The 24,507-nt window shown below is 40.3% G+C and overlaps 1 protein-coding gene across 1 annotated transcript in view; it reads right to left on the bottom strand.

The window, feature by feature from the left end:
- The window catches only part of TPRG1 (tumor protein p63 regulated 1), a 106,204-nt gene extending 88,268 nt beyond the window's left edge, over positions 1–17,936 (bottom strand). The window contains exons 1-2 of the mRNA XM_058556124.1: positions 17,718–17,936; positions 8,501–8,592 (exon numbers count right to left, since the gene is read on the bottom strand). Coding sequence (XP_058412107.1) covers positions 8,501–8,592; positions 17,718–17,936 — 311 coding nt within the window. The remainder of the gene's footprint in view (positions 1–8,500; positions 8,593–17,717) is intronic.
- Positions 17,937–24,507: the final 6,571 nt, after the last annotated feature.

The following is a 24,507-nucleotide window of genomic DNA, read 5'->3' on the forward strand; positions in this document are numbered from 1 at the left end:
GACTCAATGGATAGACTCTGCTAGTGTCAGTGAAGGGCTTCAAATGGTAGATGACTCTATCAGAATTAAATTTAAGCCAAGTCCATGAAAGGTTCTGAGCCCCTACCATGGGCCAGACACTGTACTAAGCACTGGGAGCTGGGCAGAGACGGGCTTGGACAAAGGGACTCACAATCAGGCCCTGCCTCAAGGAATGCGCCCCTCACAATGTGCACAATGAACTACACTATGTAGCATAAGGTGAGCACAAAGAAGGTAGAGAAGATTATTCTGGATGAGTTAATGTGGAAAGGCTTTATGGACATGACATTCCTGAAGGACAGCAAAGGTCTGGACGAACAGAAAGCAGATAAAGGAATACAAAATAGAGCAAATTGGGTGAGTACAATCACAAGGCCAAGGCATTGTGTCAGGAACTTTGGGGAACAGCAGGCATTTCAACCTGACAGATAGAATTTGTAAAGGGGCATAATAATAAATAAGGCTGGAGAGGAAAATTCAGTCCATGATGTGTAGGGTCAACAGAAGAGTATGGAAGCAGTGATGACCCACTGAAATCCTCAGACTATAAGCATGAGAGTGATCTGGACACGTGCTCCTCAAATTTTAGTGTATATAAGAATCAACAGGGGATCCTGTGAAAACACAGATTTAGGTTCGGTACATCTCGGGGGGTCCTGAGCATCAGCATTGCTAAGTTCCTAGGTGATGCTGGTCCTGCTGATTCCAAGTTCACACTTTGAGTAGCAAAGAGTCTAGAATAGATGGAAGCATGCAAAAGTGAATGGGGTTGGGTAGGAGATATATTTCAGAATGTTAACTTAATTTGCATAGTATATTTATTATTCATGACTAAAAGGATTAGGAATCCCTGATTTCTAGGGGGTTTTTTTGGTCTTTTTATTGTTTAATTATAAGTAGCAGTATTTTTCATTACAGAAGTAGCTCAGCACTCCTTCTGACATAATTAGACTGTGACAAGGCAAAGTATGATTGGGCCTTAGCCCATCAGCATCCCCTACAGGTATCTGATTTTTCAGTTGATTCTGAGAAAAGACTAAATAAAGTCAAATGAACAGCAAAGGCAGAGAAAGATCTGGAGAGGAACAGAGTAAAGGTCTCTGAACCTGTCCAACGAATCTCGGACCCTCCTTCCTGCAAACAATAGACAATCAACAAAGAAACCAGACACAGGCGCAAGGATCATTTAACCAATTTAAACTGCAGTGATCGCTGTGTCGGGAGACGAAAAGTCACAAAAGCCAGCAAGAGCAGTGCTGTGAGAATACCAGTAGGCTGGGAGAGAGGTCCCGCGGAGTCAAGCCCTCCCGTGACCCTTAATAAGTGGTTGCCCTTAGACAGGTCATTTAATCTCTGGGTTTCTTGATCCGTGAAATAAAGCCAACAGTTCCTCCTTGCCTTCTCCCGTGGGTCTGTTTGAGGATCAAACATGAGAGCGATCACATGCAGTACTGCTTTGGGAATCCGTGCACTCCAAAGAGGCTCCCTGTGCCTGGAAAATAGTTCCCAGTCGCCTGTTCCTGAACATTCCTTCCTCTCCCACAATGCCATTCTTTTAACATCTAGGATAGAATTTTCTTTTGGAGAATCTTTCTAAATTAAGCAGAGATGCTCTGCACACTTCCACTTAACCCACCAAGCCCAAGAAACAGAATTCTGAGTTTATCCAACATATTTCTGCCAGAGGACTCACAAGCTACAATTTAATAAGGGGCACATGTGGACTCTTTGCACAATAGCAAAAGGACTATTTTAGCAAAAGTCAGGACAACATAATGCATTGGAGCCCGACCTCTGCTACTTTAGAGCTGTGTTACTCTTCTGAGCCTTGATTTCCTCATCTGTAAACTGGAGGTAATATTTCCTACCTCAGCAATTACTAGGAAGGTTAAATTAAATGAAGGAGAGCACTTTTTAAACTATAAAGTGTTATAGAAATATTACTTTTTACCAAAAAATAAATGGAGAATGCCTTATATATTTTCACTTCTCTTCCCAATCATGAAGTCTTACTGTGCCCCACTGGTAAATATCCCTTATTTGGTACTTCAATTTTAAAAGATTAATATAAACCCTTAAATTTGTGTAGCCATTGATAGTTTGGAAAGTAATTGTCCAATAATGGTGAATGACTGAGTAACTTTACAAAAACTATACGAAAGCCAGGAAAAATGCAAGAAAAACCTGAGAGAAATGCCATTTAGAGATCATCAAAATTATATGTATTACAACAATAGAATGGCAAACGCACGGAAAGCACTTACAACACCTGGTACAATTTAAGTGCTCAGTAAATGTTATCTCTTGATATCACAACAATCTTTGGCAAAAAATGCGTGGAGAAAGGCTGGATATATACCAAAATTAACACTGGCTGTGCTTCGTTCAAGAGTAGTGAATTTCTAACGGACTAAAGAATGTATTAAAACAAATTCACTAATTTAAAAAAAAAATGGCAAAACCTACTCAACTTCACCCAGCTACACTGACAGTAAATAGCAGTCCAGGATCTTCTGATTCCAACACAAGTCTTCTGATTCCAAATTTAGGGCTCTTTCTATGACACCAGGCTGCCTCTAGACTTCACTTTCGTCTACTGTCTATATGTTCGACGTAGATAGTTAATTGCATTTCCCATATTTATTACACCAAAGTCCTAGGAGAGAAACCTAGGTGGGTTTAGGGGAAGGTAGACAATGAAACATACTGTAGGTATTTTCCACAAAGATGAAGGGCAAGAGTTACTTGATTTCAGCCACTAGAGGCAAGTCTTCTTGTTGGGGAATAAGAGGAATAAGAACAACAATCCTCCATCACCACTTCACACTAATGTGTGTGGAGAGAAGATCCCATCTCCTCCTGCCTCCTTAACCACCACAGAGAAAAACAGCTCGAGTACATTCTACTGAAGAGCCACTTCATTGCCATCATATCACACTTTGTGAGACTCCGTAAAGTGTCAAGATGTTCTCCCCGGTGCTGGCTTAATAGTTCACTTCTAAAAGGGCACACACAATTTTCTTAAAAAGTCCTTTCCCGAAAGGGCCAAGAAAGATAGTGAGAGGAGGAGACAAAGTTGAGATAAACACCATCCTGTCTTGATAGCTGTAGAGGCATATGAAGATTCTGGAAGGGCTGGGCTGGAGGCCTGGGTCCTAACTGGAGTCTCCTAGGGTATTCTTAACGGTTTCAGCTAAGTGGAATCTAGCTGGAGTTGATGGTTGCTCTCTCCAGCTCTCCTTTTGGCCTCTCTGTCCATCCTGCTCATATCTTCCACCTAAGTACCTTCAAATCCATTTTTCTAATTTTGTTGAATAATGTATTTATATAAATTTAGAACATCACAAAGCAGCTCACCTGAACTAATTCGGGTGACATCCCTTGGAAAATGTTGTTACTGACAATCTTATTTTATGTCCTTAGCTTCTAGGGAATGCAAGGCTATAAGAAACAAATAGGTCAAGATTACTGTCCCTTTTGAAAAACCTCTTATGGAGATAGTATCTGGACCCATATGTAAAATCATCTATTCAACCTCTCCATGTGGATGCTCTCTGAACACCACAGACACATTTTTTCCCAATAATATACTCAATAAGTTCTGTAAGAAGTGAATGACAAGATTGTTGAGAGAATTAAGTGAGATTGTGTTCACAAAGTTCCTTCTACAATATTTGCGTATGGTGGTTTCTCAATAAAGTAGAGTTATCATTTCCTTCTAAAGCTGGAATGATGGCACAGTCAACCCATCAGTTTCCCAGGTCAAAGCCCAAGAGTTACCCTGGACTCCTTCTTCATGGACTATTGAACAGAAAGATCCATACAGCCCAACTATGTCAGGTATCGGTTTATTGCCTCCCAGTTCCCAATTCACACTTTGGTATATGCTCCATGCTAAACAACAGAATTTATGTGAGCATTGCTCCTTTAAATTGTGCACCTTGTTATGCTTTCGCAGTAGAGAGTGCTAGAGGGGTATAGCAGGAAGAAGAGGCTTTTTGTAATTTCCAGCTTTGGCTGAGGGTCAGCAGTGTCGGTGTGAGAACAGCCAGTGGCATCTGCCCCAGCCAAGTGCCCAGAACACAGACCCTCTGCAACTTTGCAGCATCTGCCTGGCATTAAGCTCTCCTCAGCCACTTGCCCAGACTTCATCCATTCAGATGAGAAAGGTGACTTTTTGCTGAATTGGATAATAGTTTTTGAATGCTGGAAGACTATTTCCTCAGTTTTTGTGTGTGTGCTATTACAGGGTAACAGCCACAGACACTGAACAGTTTTAAGTTTAATCGGCATTGTTAACATATTTGCCATTACTTTCTTAAGTGTAAACAATCAACAAAACAATAAATCAAGCTCTGATCTGTAGTGTTTGACAATTTCCATGGTGTAAGCACCACCAGTTCCGAGCTCCCAACATGGCATCACTGAATGTGGGGTTGAGAAGAGATGGTAGCACACCTTCATATAGTATTTTCCCTACCCAAATACAATGGGTATAAATAACCCCAACAGCATAACATAACAGCAAAATGAAGTAAAATAATCAGAAAATGAGGAGTTTTGAGTACATTACCTTTGTTTTAAATTTAACTTATTTGCTGTGAAATTTTATATAATTTAATTTTAATAATTAAAAACTGACTCTCAAAATTCACCTCTTATGAGCCAGTGTGAACCAGCTCCAGCCCACCACTGGATCAGACACTCGCTGATGTTGCACAAGTTTCTAACTTGTCACCCAACCTCCCATCTATTCACCAATCATTAGCATTTGAAACATGTGCAGGTCACAAACCCTCATCCACAATTCCAAATTCAACAAATTTCTGAAAATGGCAGCTGTGGTGCAAACTTACTTTGTGGTAAAACCAGGTCAGAACCAGCATGAGACCATCTATTGTTTTTATTTATTCTATTTTTAATATCACATGTTTCCTTGCAGAAATATTAATGTGTTTGATTATGGGGGGCTGTCCCAGACATCCATTTGGGGCATAAATAAACAGCATATGCATTATTTTACCTCTCTAAAATCTGAAAAATTCTCAATCTGACTCACATCTGGTCCCCAGGGTTTTGGATAAGGGATGTGGACCTTTAGTGATCTTTATAAGATATAAATATAGTCACACTTTCTCACCCTTCAGTGCCACCCCATCACCTATGGGACAGAATCTAAGTTCTTAAACATGATATATCAGGCCCTTAAGTACTTCTCCAGTCTCCTCTCTTGACAGTTCCCACCTTGCCCTCCTATATCCAACTACTTCTAGGAGTCTGGCCAATCATGACTAAAGATTGAGCTGGGTTCATTAATCGCCCCACACCTACACCTTACACTCTTGGGAAGGAGTCAGAACCCAGCCAGCACAGGGTGCAGTCCATCTTCCTTGTTCTATCACTTACATGATCTTCATCTGGCCACTTCATCTTTCCTAGTCTCCATTTCTCATTTATAAAATGGGAATCATAAAACCAGCAAAGTTGTAGTGAAGCTAAAGCAAGTTCACGGAAGTGAAGATACTTTATAATGTGCTATCTACATCAAAAGGGTTTTTACTGCCATCATTCTGAAATTGGAATACTTATTTGAAAGCAGACATTCTTTAAACTGTTGGATGAGCAGCATCTCATAAAAGGAGCTGAAAGTTGATGTGCATAAAGCCCAGTCATTTCTGTCACACACAAAAAGCATTATGCTTGAAAAGAGTCTTGTGTGGTTGGTGGGGTTGGGGAAGTTGGTTGATATTACAGCCCCTGTAATTCATAAGAACTGAATGGATGGGTCTCCTTCCATTATAAAAAAGAAGAGAGGGGACAGAGTAGCCCCAGGCTCTCACCTTTCTGTGCCTGTGTGTTTATAGGTTTATTTCATTTAGTTTTTTTTTTAGTGCTGTTGTTATTTGGGTGGGTTGGTTTCTGTTTGTTTTTGCTCTTGTTATTTTTACCTTTCCCTATATTGATGCACTACAAACAAAAGACTTAAGTGTGAAAGGTCATTCGAAACCTCTATGCACGCCCCTCCTTTGACAAAGAGCCTCCCATCTTCTGCTCAAGCAGTCACAGTGACTGGGAGCCTATTCATTTAGTCCAGAGGCCTGAACCATCTTCTTTACAACTGGCATCTCTTTCCATGGCAAGAAGGCAGTTTGAACCAGCTGTAAGGCTTAACAAGCAAAGAAAAGAAACTGATGAACTTTTACTACGGTAGAAATGACTGTAATCAGATCTTTTCTTGAAAGTAGCTTTTGATGGGGGTAGGGGAGGAGTAAGAGGATTTTGGCAGAGAGGAAGACCAAACAGAACACAAAAGAACTACCATTTAAAAAGGAGAACTAGGTTCAATGTGCAAAGGAAGACAGTCTGTCAGCAAACAAGCAAATGTGAGACTGCTCGAAGTTCCACATACACAGGACACATCCCTCATTGCTATCCTTGATATAAATGGGTACCAAAAAACAGAAGAGAAATAGAAAACTGGTTGCCAGATAGTCCTTACCACCTCTTTGAGCTTCCTTTAGGTTCAAAACGGGGTGCAAAACTTGGATCTTCGGGGCAAAGCTGTTCCTATTTATCTGAAAACTACTGGTTTCACCAGTCATTCTAGTTGATGTTAAATCAAACACACAGAATTACGATGCTAAGCCTCAATGCAGATCACACACTCTGATTATCTTTGGACAATTGCTATCTACAGGCATTTATAATCAATGAACAAAACATTCAGACAAATAAAAAAACAAGTTAAACTTCTATACAAATAAAACCAAACAATTAAAATACGCTCTATTAAGGAAATTACTGATTCTATTATCTGAGAATTCAAATATAGCTGCTACTGGATTTGGAAAGACTACATTTGCTCGTTCTTCCTTATAAGTGAGATGCATTTTTGGAACAAAATTTGTAAGGGTTTACTTTTGATTTGACCTTCAGAGTTTAACTAGACATCTGTCCTAATCAAGGCAGAATTTTCATTTGCACAAGTCAAATTTTACTCTGCGGATGGGAGGTGGAAAGTGGGGAATGAAATGTGTGTTGGTAAAAGTGAATTAGTGAAAAGCCTAAATTGTAGACTTTCCTGTTCATTAGAGGTAACCAGAGATGATAGAAATGGAGGTGGATAGGATAGAAATAAAGGCAAGGGCTTCCAAAAACAGGCCTTTTAACCAATAGTTAGTACTCGTGAACAGAGGGGTACTAACGTCTATTGAAAATCCACTATCTGCTGAGGACTTTGCTAAGAATTGTATAATGTTATCTCATTTGGTCCTCACAACAACTCTTCAAATACATATCATTATCTCCATTTATAGATGAAGAAACAAATGCTCAGAAATTGTCAGGTTAGTTTTCAAAAGTTCATTTTCATTCAATTCTTGGAACCCATTTGAAACAATAATATAACATGGTGGTCAGTCAGACGGACTCACAGCTGAGCTGGTTCTACATTTCATTGATTGAAGGAGTTGTTGTGCTGGCCTAGATGGTTAAACATTCAAGTGTTTCCCTCCTGAAACTTAGTCAAAGAAGATGTCCTGCCCAGTGGAGAAAGATTAAATGATTCTTCACTCAGAGTATAGATATTACTGAAGAATCATAGGAATTTATGCTGGAACTGTTGGTGATCACATTACCAAGCCAGAAAACTTACTGAACTGATTAAGTGTCTGAAATGAAGTTCTAATTGCATTCTCTGTTTAATATTATGGGTTCTATAGAAATAAAAGGGTGCCTCTTTTCCTTCTGTGAATATTTTACTTGCATTGTAAAGACAATGTCATTCCTAATATTTTCCTGGTGGGTGAAGACAACGTCTCACAGACACTAGAGTTTCAGGGCAGGCCAGAAAGGTGACCATCTTCATGGTGTCATTTGCAATGAAAGCCCTTATAGCTAAGAAAAACCTTAGAGATGAAGGAGGCAGTTATTAAAGCAAAAAGCATTAGACTTGATTTTTATCCTAACTCTGGACAGGTGGCCTGTCTTCTCTATCCTGCATGATTTTCCTGGTTTTTCTGCTCATGTTATTTTATAAAATAAAATTCAAACTGTATATGTTGATTTCATTCATTCTCTTTCCTAACCTTCCTTTTCATTGTACCCCAAGTGGGATGGTTAGTAGCCTGATGTGGTTAGAGGGAGAGTGCTTGTAAGAGACAGAGATTGGAACCAGAGGGATCAGTTAGGAGGCTAAAGCAATAGTCCTTGAGAGCAATGATGAGCGCCTCACTTAAGGTAGTCATAGTAATGGTTGAGGGAAGTGACTATCCCAGAAAACAGTTGTAGAAGTTGAATCTGGTCATACTAGCAGCCATGGGGCACCAAGAAACTTTGCTCACTAACTGGATATGTCAATCAATTATCTTACACAGGAACCAGAAGAAATTCTTCCACAGGCCCATCTCCTATTCTGTTATAGTAGTGTCAAGGAAAATGCTAGATTTCCATTGCCCTTCACTTAGCCATCACTACTCACTCTGTCAAGAGCCAGAAGCCTTGAATTGTCTCTCCAGAGGTCTTGGCTATGTGGCCTTTCAAGTCTTCCATCGCGGTCTCAATGGCGCCTGGCTAAGTGGGAAGAAGAAAATACCTAGTTTAGAGAAGACCAAGCCCCGTTTGTGCTTAGGATTAGTTAGTATATCCCTGCAGCTCCTCCAGAAAGCTGATCAGGAAAGAAAGCTCTAGCATTTGTCTGTTTGTTCTAGGCACCGCCTGGTGGAGAGCTGAGGCTTGAACTCTGGTGTTTACTAAGCTGCTTTCCTTGGGTGGGACAAAAGTGATCCAAGTCCTGTCTTCAACATAATCTTACTCATGCTTTTTCATAGAAATGAAGACAGCCATTTTCAGAGGACCAGCTTTTCCAAACAAACATGTTTATCAGGACGTTCAAAGCATTTAGCAATATGTACATTTTTTAAATCAAATCTTTCTCTCTTCAAAGAGCACATGAAAATAAAACACAAAAGAGAAACCTTCTTGCAATATACTGAGCATAATGTTAGCTGACTCTGGGAAATGAGCTTTTTTATCCTCTTACCTGGCTTTCTGCACTCTTCTCTACACAAGTGTCCCTACTTATGGGCCTACCTCTAGCTTAAAAATTGATTAACCTCTGTCCTAATAAGAAATTCACAGACCCTCTAGTTCAACGATTCTTAAATTTCAGTGCACATCAGACTCCCTTGAAGTGTGTTTTAAAACACCAATTTCTTGGCACTGTCCCCAGAGTTTCTGATTCAGTGGGTCTGGGGTGGGCCTGAGAATTTGCGTTTCAAACAAGTTTCTAAGTGATGCTGTTGGTGTGAGACTCAACTATGAGAACCATTGCTCTCTAGGCAGTTATTCTCAACCTTGGCTACACATCAGAATCACCAAGGGAGCCTTTAAAAATCTTAATGCCCAAGCTGCGCACCAGTCCAATTATCAGTGGATGAGGCCCACATATCAGTACATTAGGATTTTTTAAAGCATTCCAAATGACTCCGATGTGTAGCCAAGGTTGAGAATCACTGTAGCCCAGGGCTTATCTAGTCTAAGCCATTTCATTTTATAGGTGTGGAAACAGGGGCCAGTGTGGGGAAGTAACTTGCTAGGTTCACTCGGCTAAGAAGTGGCAGAGACAAAGCAAGAAACCCAAATCTTCCATTTCCAGGCCTACAACACAGTGCTGGCCTCATCCCCAACCCTGGGTGGTTGCAAGTTATCATGTATTCTCTGTATAATAGGGCTTTAATACTAAACACTTAATCTTCTCTAAATATTAACATTTCTAATTGTCCCAGCCTGAGACCCTTTTCTCACAAAAGGAAACTGGGTCACCATCATGGTTAGGACCCATTCAAATACCTTTTCCTCTCAGAGGTAGGAAGATTTGAGTTTGATTGTTTTGTCAGTCTATGAAAAAAGGCTTTGAAACATTGTGGCCACAGAGTCCATTGGTCAAGAAAAATCTTATATGAGAATCCATATGTGAAAAACAGGAAAAGAATAAGTGAGGGTAAATGGTGCAGAGCTTTACCTACTTATCTCTCTCCTTCCCCTCCAATTCACTCCACACAGCCCAAGTCATCCAGGAAATGGACAGGACAACTCCTGAACAAAGGGTTGAGTGACCTGGGTTCATATTCCAGATCTGTCATGAAGGAATTCTGTGACCTACAGCCAATTATTTGACTTTCTTTGGCCTCCATTTCCTTGTCTATAAGACAACTGAGTAGACTGAACCAAAGCTTTCTGAGCCAAGCTCATGATCCAAACCTCCTGGAAATCTTTAAGAAAATATGATCACAGCCCTAAGACCAAGAGATTCTGATTCTATCATTTCAACAGGTTTCCTGTTGAATTGGACAGTCAGCCAGCAGACTGAGTGATTTCTGACTCTCTTGTCTTCCTTTGCTGCTGGTTAAAGTGTTGTCAGAAGGCTAATGTGGCACCCCACGCCTGCAGAAACCTGAATGTCATGAAATCAGTAAGTTCTGGGACATTAATCAAATATGCCTTGAGCTCCTAGTGACAGAGGAGGTTGTGACAACATCACTGGTTTCCAGTGACCCTGCTGGCAGGACTGGACTACCATGGAGGGAAATTCCCTATGATCCCATGACGATTCTCCCATCACCCAACCTCAGCTCACTGTGGTGCAGCCTGACTCTACCAGGCTCATCCGCCAAAGTCCTCTAAAAAATGATACTTTCTTTAATGACTCATCGTGGGTATTTTTTTCTGTCTCTCTTCCTATAGCCACATAATTTCTGCCTTAGCTAATATAACTTGGTAGTGAAACCAATATTTTTCAGAAGAAAAAAATCATAAGTGGAGTTGGAAAATAATGAAATAATCCTAAAATAAGTGTTTTGTTGAGTGCTTTTATGCCAGGCAGTTTGCCAAAAATATGTGAAGATGAATATAATACTGCAGAATTTTTTGAAACCTTCCTTGTCTTCCCTATGGAAAGCAATTGGCAAAATCTCTCAAAAGGATCTATCCTTTGATCCACACATTCCACCTCTATAAAGTTATACTATAGATATTCTTGCATATGTGCAAAATGACATATATATAAAGTGTTCTTTGTAGGCTTATTTGCAGATAGCAAAAATTTGGAAACAACCCAAATATCTATCAATAGGAGACTAGTTAGACATATTATGGGACACATCCATAGAATGGAATATGATGAATATGTAAAAAAAAATGAGGAAAATTGCATTAACATGGAAAGATTCAAAATATATTATTAAGGGAAAGAAAGAAACGTTGAGAAGAGAGGGTAAATATGCTGCCTTTTGTTTAAAAAGGAGGAGAAGAGATAAGGATAAATATTTGTGTTTGCTTGTATATTCCTAAAGTAACTCTAAAATAATAGGTAGAAACTATTAGCAATGGTTCCCTAAGGGTGAGGAAGGAACTTGATGGATGCGGACAGTGGATGAAGGTGATATTTTACTGTACACTTTTTCAAAAGTTAAACTTTAAAAATAAAGTGTGTTCTTTACTAGATGATTTGAAAGTCTCTAAAGTTCTGTCAATGTCTTTACTGTCTGTGATGTTCTTACCTCCTTCAGAAACACTGGTCATACCCTTATGGAACAGTTATACACTGTACTCCAATAAAGTATTTTACTCTCATTCATTTGTTATTATTGGTACCATAATAAATTAACTACAGCCACTGAGTGTTGGAAATGAAATAAAACATGTGAGCACTTTGACTTGTGTCTAGGACAAGGTTTAAATCTCAGCCTCTTTGCTTGCTGTGAGACCCATGTTAAGTCATCTTGTCATTCTGTTCATCAGTTTATTCTCTAGTTAGATCGATAAGATAATATTAACTGTAACAGAGCTGTTGGGAAATGCCAAAAACATTTGATAACACTGAATAATAAAAAACTTTATTATCATTTTTACTGTTAATATTAAATAGCAGGGAAATAGTTGTACCAGGATTTGGGGATCAAATGGTTACTGAAATGGAATAATTAGCTCTGAGACTCCTTGCAGACTAAAACTAATAGGAAATAATGATGGAATAACACGTACTCATCATCTTATAAAAGAAAGCTTAACAAGGCAAGACATATATTTCTAATTCTCAATTTTAAGAAAAAATCATTAGCAGGGACTCTTATAAGTCACTACATAGCATAATCGGCAATATCTTCTCTAACAGTCTAGCACTGAATATCTTCAGTCAAAACAAACCTACTGAGAGAATTTCAAAGACATACGTGTTTGTTTCCTTGTGTTTCCTTGAGCTAGACTAGCCTGGGGCCAATTGTCACAGAAGCAATACTCATGTCCGCTAATAATTTTTTCCTCTGTACTGGACTCCTTTAGACAGTGAAAGGAGGGGGAAGCATAGAAAGGAATGCTCCTAGGGACTGAGACACAATAAGATCTCTCTTGTGGGTGTCATCATGCCCAGAGAAGAATCATTTTGTGATAAATACATAAGGTAAGAAAACCAGCTCTAAATTGGATGTGATTTGTAAAGTCCAAGCAAATGTGCCTTTCCCTGAAAATGAAAGAAAGGCATCTTATTTCATTATTACTGGTAAGTGTCTGCCCTCAGAAAGAAACATCAACTTTATTACAATCTTCAAGGGATTTCAGTGTAAAGACGGGAGTCGAGAAACTTTTTGCACAATGAGATATATAATTTCTAGACCAGAAAGAACCTCACACAGACAATAACAATACAGCTAATATATTTAGTTGTTCCCAATGTAAAAGCAAGACACAAGGAACCCTGTAGTAAGAGAAGAGGGGAAAAGAGAGAGTATGAAAGCCAAATTAGTGTCATGAAAGCAACGACATCTTGCCTCACAATGGGAAGTCCCAAACCTGCTTATTAAAGTCTCATTGCTCACAATAGAACACAGGCTATAAAAAGGCCAGGGGGAACCATTAATTAAATATTAAAAGATCAAATAGTTTTAGTCCCATTAGTTTATATGTAATTTACATTCTCAAGTATAAATTGAGAGATAATTCCCCATCCCTAATCGCTTTCAACTTTCTGATAAGGTATCTGCAAATAGAGAGTCCTACAGGGAGTTTAAAAATATCTTTCCCCATGAGGATCAAGTATTGTTCCTTTCATAAGAAGTTGCTTTTGAATATCAGTCTCCACAACTAAAGCGATTATCATAATACCTCGAGTTATTAGCCTTGAGGGGTACTTTTGTTCAGAGATGGCACTCGGCCTTTTTTAGATATGTCTAAGCAATAATAGCAGATGAACAAAAACAGGAGGGGAAGGTTATCCAAGTAGACTGACAGCAGGTGGTTCAGACCTTCACTACTGTGATGTCTCATTCATGGTCCAAGGTCAGAGGCCGTGGAGGGGTGGTGGAAAGTGTCAGGAGTCCTGGCTTTCAGGCCTAGCTTCCAGTCCTGGCATGGCACCTAAATTGCTGGTTGACCTTGGACAAGTCACATCTCCCTTATGTGTTTCAGGGGTTGGATTAGACATTCTCTGAGGCACCTTCTGGCTCTGAGCAAGAATGTTGCTGAGCTATATCGGAAGGGCAAATTTACAGTAAACAAATAATAGGTCGGAAGCCTGAGGGAAGGAAGCAACATCCCAGAGTGACCCATAAAATAACACAAGAGGTTTAAGACACAAGATTGACTTCTTTTATGATCTGGTATTCAGAGGCATGATCTAATGCATGAAGTTATGATGCTAAAAATGCCTCTTGTTTGTCCTGAACTAATTTATACTTCCATATCAGTCACATCTTTGCATACCTGGGTTGAAACTCATAAAATTTATCCTCCTTCTTATTATAGCATTGGATGTCCACTCCTGGCATCTGAGAAACTGGGTGCCGTCCTGCCACAGCAAGCCAAGAAATAACTTTCCTTTCTAGACTAAAGGATGTAAACAGGAAATAACCTAAACATCCAGCAAAAGTTAAATAAATTGTAGTACACCTCCATAGTGGGATGTTATGGAGCTGTTAAAAATGATGTTATGGAAGTATAGTTATTGACATAAGAAATATTTGGCATTTAACCCAGTTTTGCACAACAAATTGTACATGTAAGAAAAAAAGTAAGAAAGGATATGCACCAAAATGTATAAGAGCACATTCAATATACTTTGGTTAAATTTCAGTAGTGGAATTATGGTGACTTTTATTTTGCTTATCCACATTTTGCAATTGTTTTCAATAAACCACCTCCCGTGAAATGATTTTAAAATCTTTTAATAAAATAAAATGTTTGACCAAGGAATTACTCTACTCAGTTGCTTACTGCTCTTCTGAATTTGCAACATATATGCTTTAAATTCTGACACTGTAATAAATTGATTTCTTTTTAATTGCTGCATGAGATCACAGAACTGTTAATTGGAAATTGGGAAACTTTGGTTCTAATCCTAGCTTTGCCACTTACTAGCCTCTTGGGCAAGTCAGTACTTACTAACATTGGGCATTAAGACATTGGGCAAGCAATTGCCCCTCTCTGGGCCTTAGTTGCCTCTGAAACGAGAATGTAGACTTGCTTCTTGGTATTCAGAGTGTGGTCTATGGACAGAGAGCATCAGTATTGCTAGGGAGTTTATATAAACACAAAATCTAAGGCTTCACCTCAGACCTACTGAATCAGAATCAACCCTTTAACAAGATCTCCAGATGATTTGCCTGCATGATAAAGATTGAGAATCACTGGACCAGATCATCTGTAGATCTCATTTCAGCTCTAAGAAGTGATACTTTATGATGAATCTTTCATAGCTCTGAATCATTCAAAGCCTTGGTCTTATTTAATTATTCCTTTAGAAAACGAATCAGCCTCCTTCACTCGAACCTCTATACTGCTACAGACTCTATACATCTACATTTGTATCTCACCCTAGAAGTCATAGTGAGGTCACAGGCATCTTAAGGTCATTCGTTATGACCAATTACAGAAATGTGAATGCCAAATCAACAAAAAAGAGAGAGAAAGCATTTATAATAGGAATGAGATGCTGCTTATGAAATGTCAATATATGTGTAATGCATGGTACTAAGAACTCTTACAAAGTTAGCTTATGTAAACCTCCATATAAAACTAGTATTATATGCACACTTTCCAGTTGAGGAAATTTATATATATATCAATGAATACACACACACATACATACATACATACATTTCCCCCATTTTTTCAACTACCACCACATCAGTGGATTTGTGGTTTATAAGGTAGTAAAACTGGATCATTCCTTTATTCTTTCAAAAAAATATTTATCATTATGAATTTCAGTTGAGCCGACAGTTGTATTTTCATTATCCTCACATGCATTAAAGCACATTCATTACACTTAACGTGCTAAAAAGAACTTTTCATGCTACGTCGCTTGGTCTGAAGGAGGGTAAATGCTGAGTGCCTTGGGAATGTAGACCTCACGGCTTCAAAAGAGTCCTCAGGTCTACTTTAGACTCATTAATAAAATTAGAAGAGGGTTTTCCTTCTCAAGCTCTTGAGAATTTACGGTTGTTTTCTATATACCTGATAGAGAAGATGTTCTTCACATGGAGCAGAGTCAGTCCTTGAAAAACCTTATAAAGGCGCCATAAATTCAATTGTAAATTATGGTAGGAAGAGAACTGGCCTTACAGACAGAAGATACAGATTCTAACTAATGCTCTTCCACTAATATGTGACTCAGACAGGTCACTTCACTATTCTGAAACTTGAACATGTTTCTCATTAAAACAAGAGTGATAAGCCCTTCCCTGCCTGCCTCACAGTGTTGCTCCAAGGGACTTGACTTTATAAGCTACATAGTGCCACACAAATAAAAGCTTCATGCAAATAAATAAATAAAACCTCCACGGTGGCTGTAGACTGTGTCAATTTAGCTAAGCTGGAACTATGTTTTCTAAAATGCCCTTTCCTGTCTGTTTCCAAATTAAGATTAGCCACAAGAGACATTTCTATAAGATTTTAAAAGCAGAAGTGAAACATCAGTCATTTTCCTTGCGTACCACCAGGCACTGTGGCAGCTCGTATTCACAACTCCTGGTCTCCTGGCTCACTTGAAGGCATAGGGCAGCACCTTTTGTTATAGTCAGACCTCCTCCCTCAGATTCTCCTTCCTATGGGCTAAGTGTGCAGCTCAGTGTAGAAAGGCACCAGTGTCTCCTGAAAGTGACTCACATATTCCTGCTTAGACTTGGTGAGAGACAGACACAGGTTCCAGTTTTTCCTCATGACTTCCACTTGGTCATGGGGAATTCCAGTTTGTCCATACAGGTTCCAGTTTTTCCTTATTCCCTATTCTCTCTTCACAACTGCCAATAGCAACTTCAGGCCCATCAACGGGTGCAAAGACAATAGATTTGCACAGATTTCTCAGCCAGCTCTCATAATTGCACCATATTCCACTGATAAATCCCTTATTCTATATCACTCATGGTTGTTCTTCTCTCATTAAACCTTGACTGCTACATCATCAATTTCGAAGATAGAAAAACTTTAGAGGATGCTTTCATTTCCTTTGTAGCTATATCTTATAACTTAACTTTACATGTTAAATAAAGTTCACATACTTTGGAAAACAAACCCTGTACTCTACATATGCAAAAACACTCACACAAACACACACATAGTATAGCACCTACCAAAGCGATTTGCACATAACAGTGAATGAATATATGTGATATGGGTACATGTTATCTTCACACACACACACATACACACACACACCCCTTGAGTCACTTTAGTTAAAACTATCTTAACCAAAGATATATTTTAAAAGCTACTGAATCAGGATTAATTAGTTAAAGCTTTGTAAATAGCCACAGAATCTTGGCCTCATTTATTTAAGAGGTTAAGTTGAAAAAATTGTTTTCAACAGAAATGTCCCTTGTACACTTGAAAAATGAGATGGTCTCTGTTGCCACAATGCACAACCCTGACTTTGCCCCCAGTTGATTGTCGCGTATGACCTAACCTTTACTGTATTGACAAGAATGTTGAAGGATTGAGAAAGAAGATCTATAAGTAGGAAGGAGAGTTCAAGAGAGAGAACGGTACGATAAACTCTTGGAGCACTCTCCACTTGATCCAAACGCTAGAAGTTTAAATACAGTTTTTTACATCTTGATATACAAAGCCCATCCTCATTATCCACCCATCCATTTACTTTCCATTTACTCTAGCTCCAATGGATAGAGAAGAGAGCTCAGCTCCAGACTGCAGCTACAGGTTTGGGATTTTAAAGTGTCTGCTCCCACACTGTAATACCAGCATCTCAGTGTAGACCCTTGAGGTTCAGCCCACTCCCAGCAAGCCTTTCCACTCCATCACCCATATCTTTTCAAACACACAACAAATACTCACTCCAGGATCACAGCTTTATATTCTAGCTGCTCTGGTTCTTTCTCCACAGAACATTAATTGGTTGAGGTCAGGTTTAGCATGAGCACAGGACTGAGGAGCAAAAGATCTATGGAGGCTGGAGGACCTCCTTCTCCTCGATACTACCTGGTGATCAAAAATAGACCCTTCTCTTCTCTGAAATTCAGATCCTTCACCTGTAAAATGGGGATAAGGATACCTACTTCACAGTTATCATGACTGTTACATGAGATAACAAAAGTGAAAATATTTAGTAAGACATGGTATATAGAAAGATATTAGGATTTTTTTTAAGAGAAGTCTTATGTAGTACTTAAGAGCACCAATGATTTTACCCGTGTAGCGAAGTACTTCCGTGAGATATAAGGCTGGTGATAAGGATTGGGGTAGAGTGCTGATTCAGTCACACTTGGCTGTCTTGAAATCTGCCTTGGCACTGGGTGCTTGTCTGGGTCCCCCTCCATGGACAGCTGGTCAGTCTCAGAGGGTTGGTCATCTCCCTCTTGCTTCAGAGACACAGGCTGGAATCCTTCACAATTCCCAATCATTGACATTTCTTCAGCTTAAAACAAGGGGAAAAAACAATCTTCTCATTAGGGAGAAAAAAAAAGTCTCCTGTGTCCTGGCTATGGCAAAACAGTCTACAGTGAGCAAATGATGTTCCTGAAACTGACAAACCCATCCACATGCGAACTGAACAGAGGCACTGATGGATGCAGTTCAATAACACAGATTCCACAATCCCACGGGGCCATTTACCCGGGGAGAGAAGCAGAGACCCTCTGGACAGAGAGAAAGAGGCTGCAATAGTTCCATTTTCTCATCTTTAATCCCAGGGAACAGGGAGCTGAACAAAGGAAGAGCAGTATGAAATAATTGCCAGATAATTCTCTTCAAGATTTCATAGCATTTTTGCTAAAAAATCCATCAGCCTGCAAGCTTAAGAGTTAAAAGCAATAATAATGTACCTTCTTGTGTGCTTCTTGGGTAGCAAAGGGCACAAACAGCACTTAGAACTGAGCATATTTTTTAACCGAAGAATTGCAATTCTAAACATTTATCCTAAAGAAATAATTGAGGCAAATGCCCAAAGACATCAATATAGAAGGTTGTTCATCACAACCTTATATCTAATAGAAAAATACACAACTTTATGTCTAATAGCAAAACGTTGTATATGATAGCAACATTACACACACAACATTGTATCTAATAGCAAAAGAACATAGTGAAACTAAGAATCCATCAATAGGGAACTGGCTAAATAAGATTTTTTATACTATACAGAAATACAATGTAGTCATTAAAAATGTGAGAGTATATTTTTATCATGGAAAGCTGTCCAAAATATATTGTTAATGGAAAAGAGTAAGTTATAAAACAGTATGAAAAATGTTATCCAAATTTGTTAAAATAATTCGGAAAGAAAGAAGGAAGAAAGGAAGGAAGGAAGGAAGAAAACTTGGATTTGCATATGAATATACATGTATGGTATGACAGAGGTTAGAAAAAGTCTGAAAAGAAGTAAAATAAATTATTTATTTATTTATTTATTTTGTGAGGAAGATCAGCCCTGAGTTAACATCCGTGCTAATCCTCCTCTTTTTGCTGAGCAAGACCGGCTCTGAGCTAACATCTATTGCCAATCCTCCTCCTTTTTTTTTCCCCCAAAGCCCCAGTAGATAGTTGTATGTCATAGTTGCACATCCTTCTAGTTGCTGTACGTGGGACGCGGCCTCAGCATGGCCGGAGAAGCAGTGCATCAGTGTGCGCCCAGGATCTGAACCCGGGCCGCCAGTAGCCGAGCACTCACACTTAACCACTAAGCCGTGGGGCCGGCCCTAAAATAAATTATTAACAATGGTTATCTCTGGATGATAGGGTTACAGGTGATTTTTATTTTCTGTTTTCATAGGTCTCTGGATGGCTTACAATGATTATATATGATTTAAATAAAAACACAATAAATTAATTTCCATTTAGTAATACAAAGCAAAACAAAACAAAATAAAATAGAAGGCACATGCTAGCCTGGTGAAAACTGCCCCTAATCAGATCACCATTTTCAAGCTGAGACCAGAGAGTCATTCCTACAGTAAGAACGCTGCCGATGCTACCAGGAAGGAGGGTTTCACGCCCAGCTTCGCTGTGTGACTGGGAACGCCATCTTATTCTCAGGGCTTTCTCAGTGTTCCTAATCAGATAGAGGTGTTCTTAATCAGACAAATTTAATTCCCTGGGTTCTTGTGAAATACCAGAAAGTAAGAAACAGCCCCTATCGCCAGCAAGTTTACATTCTTGAAATTGGGATTAATTAGAGTATTCAAGAGAGGTAAAAAAAGTATGACCATGTAATTTGTTGCTAAAATCTGGATGCTTTCAAGCATAAAAAGGGTGCTATTAACAATTATGCCAGGATGATAGGAGTAAACTGGGATTATCTAAGGCAAATGTGGCCGTGTACAGTCACCCTGAGGGGTTTGAATGTAGGAGAAAACACAGTCGGTTAGGGGACTCACCAATGAGAAACCCTCTGGAGATTACATTACAAGTTATCTCATCTGATCCTCCCAGCAACCCTAGGAGGATGGTTTCATCTCCATCTCTCTGGGGATCACAGAGTTGATAGGACCCACCCAGGGCACAGTTGGAGAGTTGTGGCAGCACCTAGACCCCCACCCAGGACTCACAACCATGCGTTGAGTCTAGCATGCCCCCCATGATGCACGCTGTCTTACAACAGGAAGGTTTTGCTGAGTTTTCATGTAATTTTTTCAAGTTAGGTGTACAAAAGGCAGAGATTGGCCTGTGAGAAATACAAGATACACACTAAGAAGCAGGAGAAATTTTGTGAGTGTGTGTGTGGTGTGTATGTGTGTGTGTGTGTGTGTGTGTGTGTGTGTGAAAGAGAGAGAGAAAGGGAAGATCAGTGAGGCGCTTTGGCCTTCCGGCAGCTACACGCTCTATTTATATGGGTCTGCCACCTCCGTTACAGTGGGTGTTGGAAGGAAGTGCATTTCGAGAGTTCCCGGTAACCTGTGAGGGAAGGTTTGTGCCTTTGGAGAAGGAAAGCCTGCTTCTGTATTTGCCGCACTCTGTGAACACGCGCCTAACAACAGACATCTGCGAAAGGCTCCTGTGCCTGGAAAACAGAGGGAGGATTTAATTAGCACCACTTCCACTCCCTCAGGCTGTCTTCTCTGGAAACACGTGGGGAAGGGAAGCGGAGCACTTTGAGACAGAACTGTTTGAGATCCAGGAAAGAAGGAAACTCTCAGCTCCAGTTAAATTCTTAGAGCCATGAGTAGAGGGGAAGTTGAGCCCAGCCACCTCCATCCAGAATGATTCTAGCTCTGTTCCAGTCATGCGGACATCTTTGCAAGGACAAGGAATTTAACTTCTTCAACAACCTCCCCGATATGAGGAGTGCCATGCGTCTAAGCAGCCCACTCCAAACCTCATCCCCGCCTGCCCGGACAGTGTTTATTCCCAGTTCAATAAAACATTCTCTTCTATCCCTGCTTAATAGACTACATACATTGAAATATTAAAAGTATATTAATAATGGTAACAAATCCAGTGAAAACCAAGTGTTTCCATTGCTCTGACATAGAAAAATTATGCCTTGCAACAGACCCATCCAGAGCCATTTAGAATTGAAAAGGATCATTGTTCTTTAAGATAACCCAGTAAATTATCTTAGCATATAGTGGCCAAGAATGTAAAGGCAGTACAATTTCTAAGGGAAGCAGAGAGGCAAGGCTTAGAAAAAATTATGTATACATTTTGATTTAATTCTATCATTCCAGGGAATTCATGTAATGAAAATTGTCCTAAAGAAGGAAACGGCTACAACATTAATTGCTTATTCTGGGTGGTAATAAAAAATTGGAAATCAACTAAACACCTAGGGGCCAAGGAATTGCCAAGTCTATCCAATCGGTATCGCACACACATTTAAAACAACGTGTCCCAGCACTGAAGCAGCATGAGAGTAAAGGATGTATCTTCTTGGGTGGAAACAAATCAAAAAACAAAAAGATTTTCTCAGTAATGATGATTTGAATAATTTTTACATTGGTAAAGACTAGAAGGGAAATATTTAGATTTATTGAGGTGGTTGGATTGTAAGTGAATTTTTACTTTTTAAAAAATTTTAAATCATGTTCATGGTGCTTTTGTAATAAAAAATAAAATGTATGCATAAAGGTATTGGTTCGCAAACTCAGGAGCTTCCCAGGTGAAATCTGAAACTGGCCCCCATACATGGCAGGCAAGGAGAGACTGAAGAAAGAGGCAGATCCTTCCCGGGTAGTAGGTGGCAGGTTTAGTCAGCAAGGGAACTTACATGAAAGCTTATCCTGGGCAGCCACGAGACACAAGTCCTTTGGTCAAACAAAGAGAATTCTATACTTCTCAGCTGCCAGCAAATTCAGAGCTAAATTTAATATAGTCTTGCAGTAAATAACTTATTTCTGGATCCTGATCTAAGTATAGCTGCCTCCCTTGTGTACATGCTTTCATCTATCTCTCTGTGACTTTTTCCCTTATGTCAGAAGCACGTAGGGCATAAATCATAGCCAGAGAATTATTGTCTAGTCCAACTCCTTCATTTTGCAAATTTTGGAACATCGAGGTGAAGGACTTGCCCAAAGTCACACAGCTAAATAGAATCAAAACATGAAACCAGACTCCCGGACTCTAGTTCACTGCTTCAACTTGCAGCACTTAGAAGAAAGGCAGAGAAGCAGTTATCAAACTTCTGCATGGGCAAACTGGAGACACTTGTGCCAAATGTCTGCGGCCAGTCAGATTTGCTTTGCTGTGGGATTGGAGATACAGTTCCCATGAAGCAGACTCACTCCCAGCTTCTCCCCATCAATAGCACTGGGCTCAGCACTGCTGGATGAAGCTTTCTCCCCCATCAATAGCACTGGGCTCAGCACTGCTGGATGAAGCTTTCTCCCCCATCAATGGCACTGGGCTCAGCACTGCTGGATGAAGCTTTCTCCCCCATCAATAGCACTGGGCTCAGCACTGCTGGATGAAGCTTTCTCCCCCATCAATAGCGCTGGACTCAGCACTGCTGGATGAAGCTTTCTCCCCCATCAATAGCGCTGGGCTCAGCACTGCTGGATGAAGCTTTCTCCCCCATCAATAGCACTGGGCTCAGCACTGCTGGATGAAGCTTTCTCCCCCATCAATAGCACTGGGCTCAGCACTGCTGGATGAAGCTTTCTCCCCCATCAATAGCACTGGGCTCAGCACTGCTGGATGAAGCTTTCTCCCCCATCAATAGCACTGGGCTCAGCACTGCTGGATGAAGCTTTCTCCCCCATCAATAGCACTGGGCTCAGCACTGCTGGATGAAGCTTTCTCCCCCATCAATAGCGCTGGACTCAGCACTGCTGGATGAAGCTTTCTCCCCCATCAATAGCGCTGGGCTCAGCACTGCTGGATGAAGCTTTCTCCCCCATCAATAGCACTGGGCTCAGCACTGCTGGATGAAGCTTTCTCCCCCATCAATAGCACTGGGCTCAGCACTGCTGGATGAAGCTTTCTCCCCCATCAATAGCACTGGGCTCAGCACTGCTGGATGAAGCTTTCTCCCCCATCAATAGCACTGGGCTCAGCACTGCTGGATGAAGCTTTCTCCCCCATCAATAGCACTGGGCTCAGCACTGCTGGATGAAGCTTTCTCCCCCATCAATAGCACTGGGCTCAGCACTGCTGGATGAAGCTTTCTCCCCCATCAATAGCACTGGGCTCAGCCCTGCTGGATGAAGCTTTCTCCCCCATCAATAGCACTGGGCTCAGCACTGCTGGATGAAGCTTTCTCCCTCACCTGTTGTCCGCTTGACTTACTATTAGGCATAGGAGGTGCAGTGCCTGGGGTCCACAAAACTTTTAGGGGCTCAGGAAACGTTTTAGTTTATTTTAAAATCAGAAGAGGAAAATTAAATTTTATGGTCCAAAAAATGTTTTAATTTTTTCTCATAGCAGGAAAACAGTGAAATTTGTAGGGCACACAAAATCTGTTATGTTTTGTCTAAAATCCCCCCAAAAAAAGTAAAATAAAATATTGAGCTGTTTAAAGTTATAGAAATATAAGTTTTAATATTCTATTATTATGGTGGAGCGGTCCACAAAGGCAAAAGCATTTTGGGCCCATGGAAGTCATCTTGTGGCCCTGACTCAAATCTACGTCCTACTACTCACATTCCCTGCTTAATATTTCCATTTTGGGCTCTACCCTAGACTATCGGAGCGCGACACATCCCCTCATTCTAGCGCTTCCCAATCTCTTTATCCTGGAGGATCCTGATCCACCATGTACTGAAAGATTTCTGTCCTGTAGACAAACTGCACAATCTTAAGATAATTATTTTTGCTTTCTTAAAATCAAAGAGATATCCAGCATAGGCAAGCCCCCATAAATATTTGTTTCCCAGAGAAGTAGGTGAATAACTACCCTGAGAACTTCTAATCAGCTTGAAAGGAGTAGCTGGCCACACTGAGTAGCCACAACTCCAGCCAGAGGCAAAGAAAGGGGGAGTTTTGGGATGTTTGTTCCCCTCTCACAGGAGTTTAATAAAGAACAGTCTGGACATAACAGCAAGTATCATAGTTCTATCAAGAAAGCAAGATTGACACTAAACAGAGATACCGGGAAAACTCGGGGCTGTTTCATGGAGAACCTCTTCTCAAGGGCCATGCCTCTCTTCATTTCTTCAGTGCTACCTTCTCCTTTTTCTCATCTGTTTTAAGAAGTCCTTCTTGGCTCCTTGCTCTCTCTGCCTCCCTGGCAAGCCTGCACAGCCTGTCTCTCCCTTGCTTTCCTCACTTTCCATGTCTGTCTCCTGATATCTCCAAAAATCTCCATGGGATTTTTTTTTTCCTGAGGAAGATTGGCCCTGAGCTAATGTCTGTTGCCAATCTTCCTCTTTTTGCTGAGAAAGATTAGCCTTGAGCTAGTATCTCTGCCCATCTTCCTCTATCTTGTATGTGAGATGCCACTACAGTATGGCTTGATGCGCAGTACATAGGTCTGCGCCCAGGGTCCAAAACTGCGAACCCCAGGCCACTGAAGTGGAGCACACAGATTTAACTATGATGCCACCAGGC

This window comes from Diceros bicornis, chromosome 15 (genome assembly GCF_020826845.1).
Source record: "Diceros bicornis minor isolate mBicDic1 chromosome 15, mDicBic1.mat.cur, whole genome shotgun sequence".
Taxonomy (NCBI): Eukaryota; Metazoa; Chordata; class Mammalia; order Perissodactyla; family Rhinocerotidae; genus Diceros; species Diceros bicornis.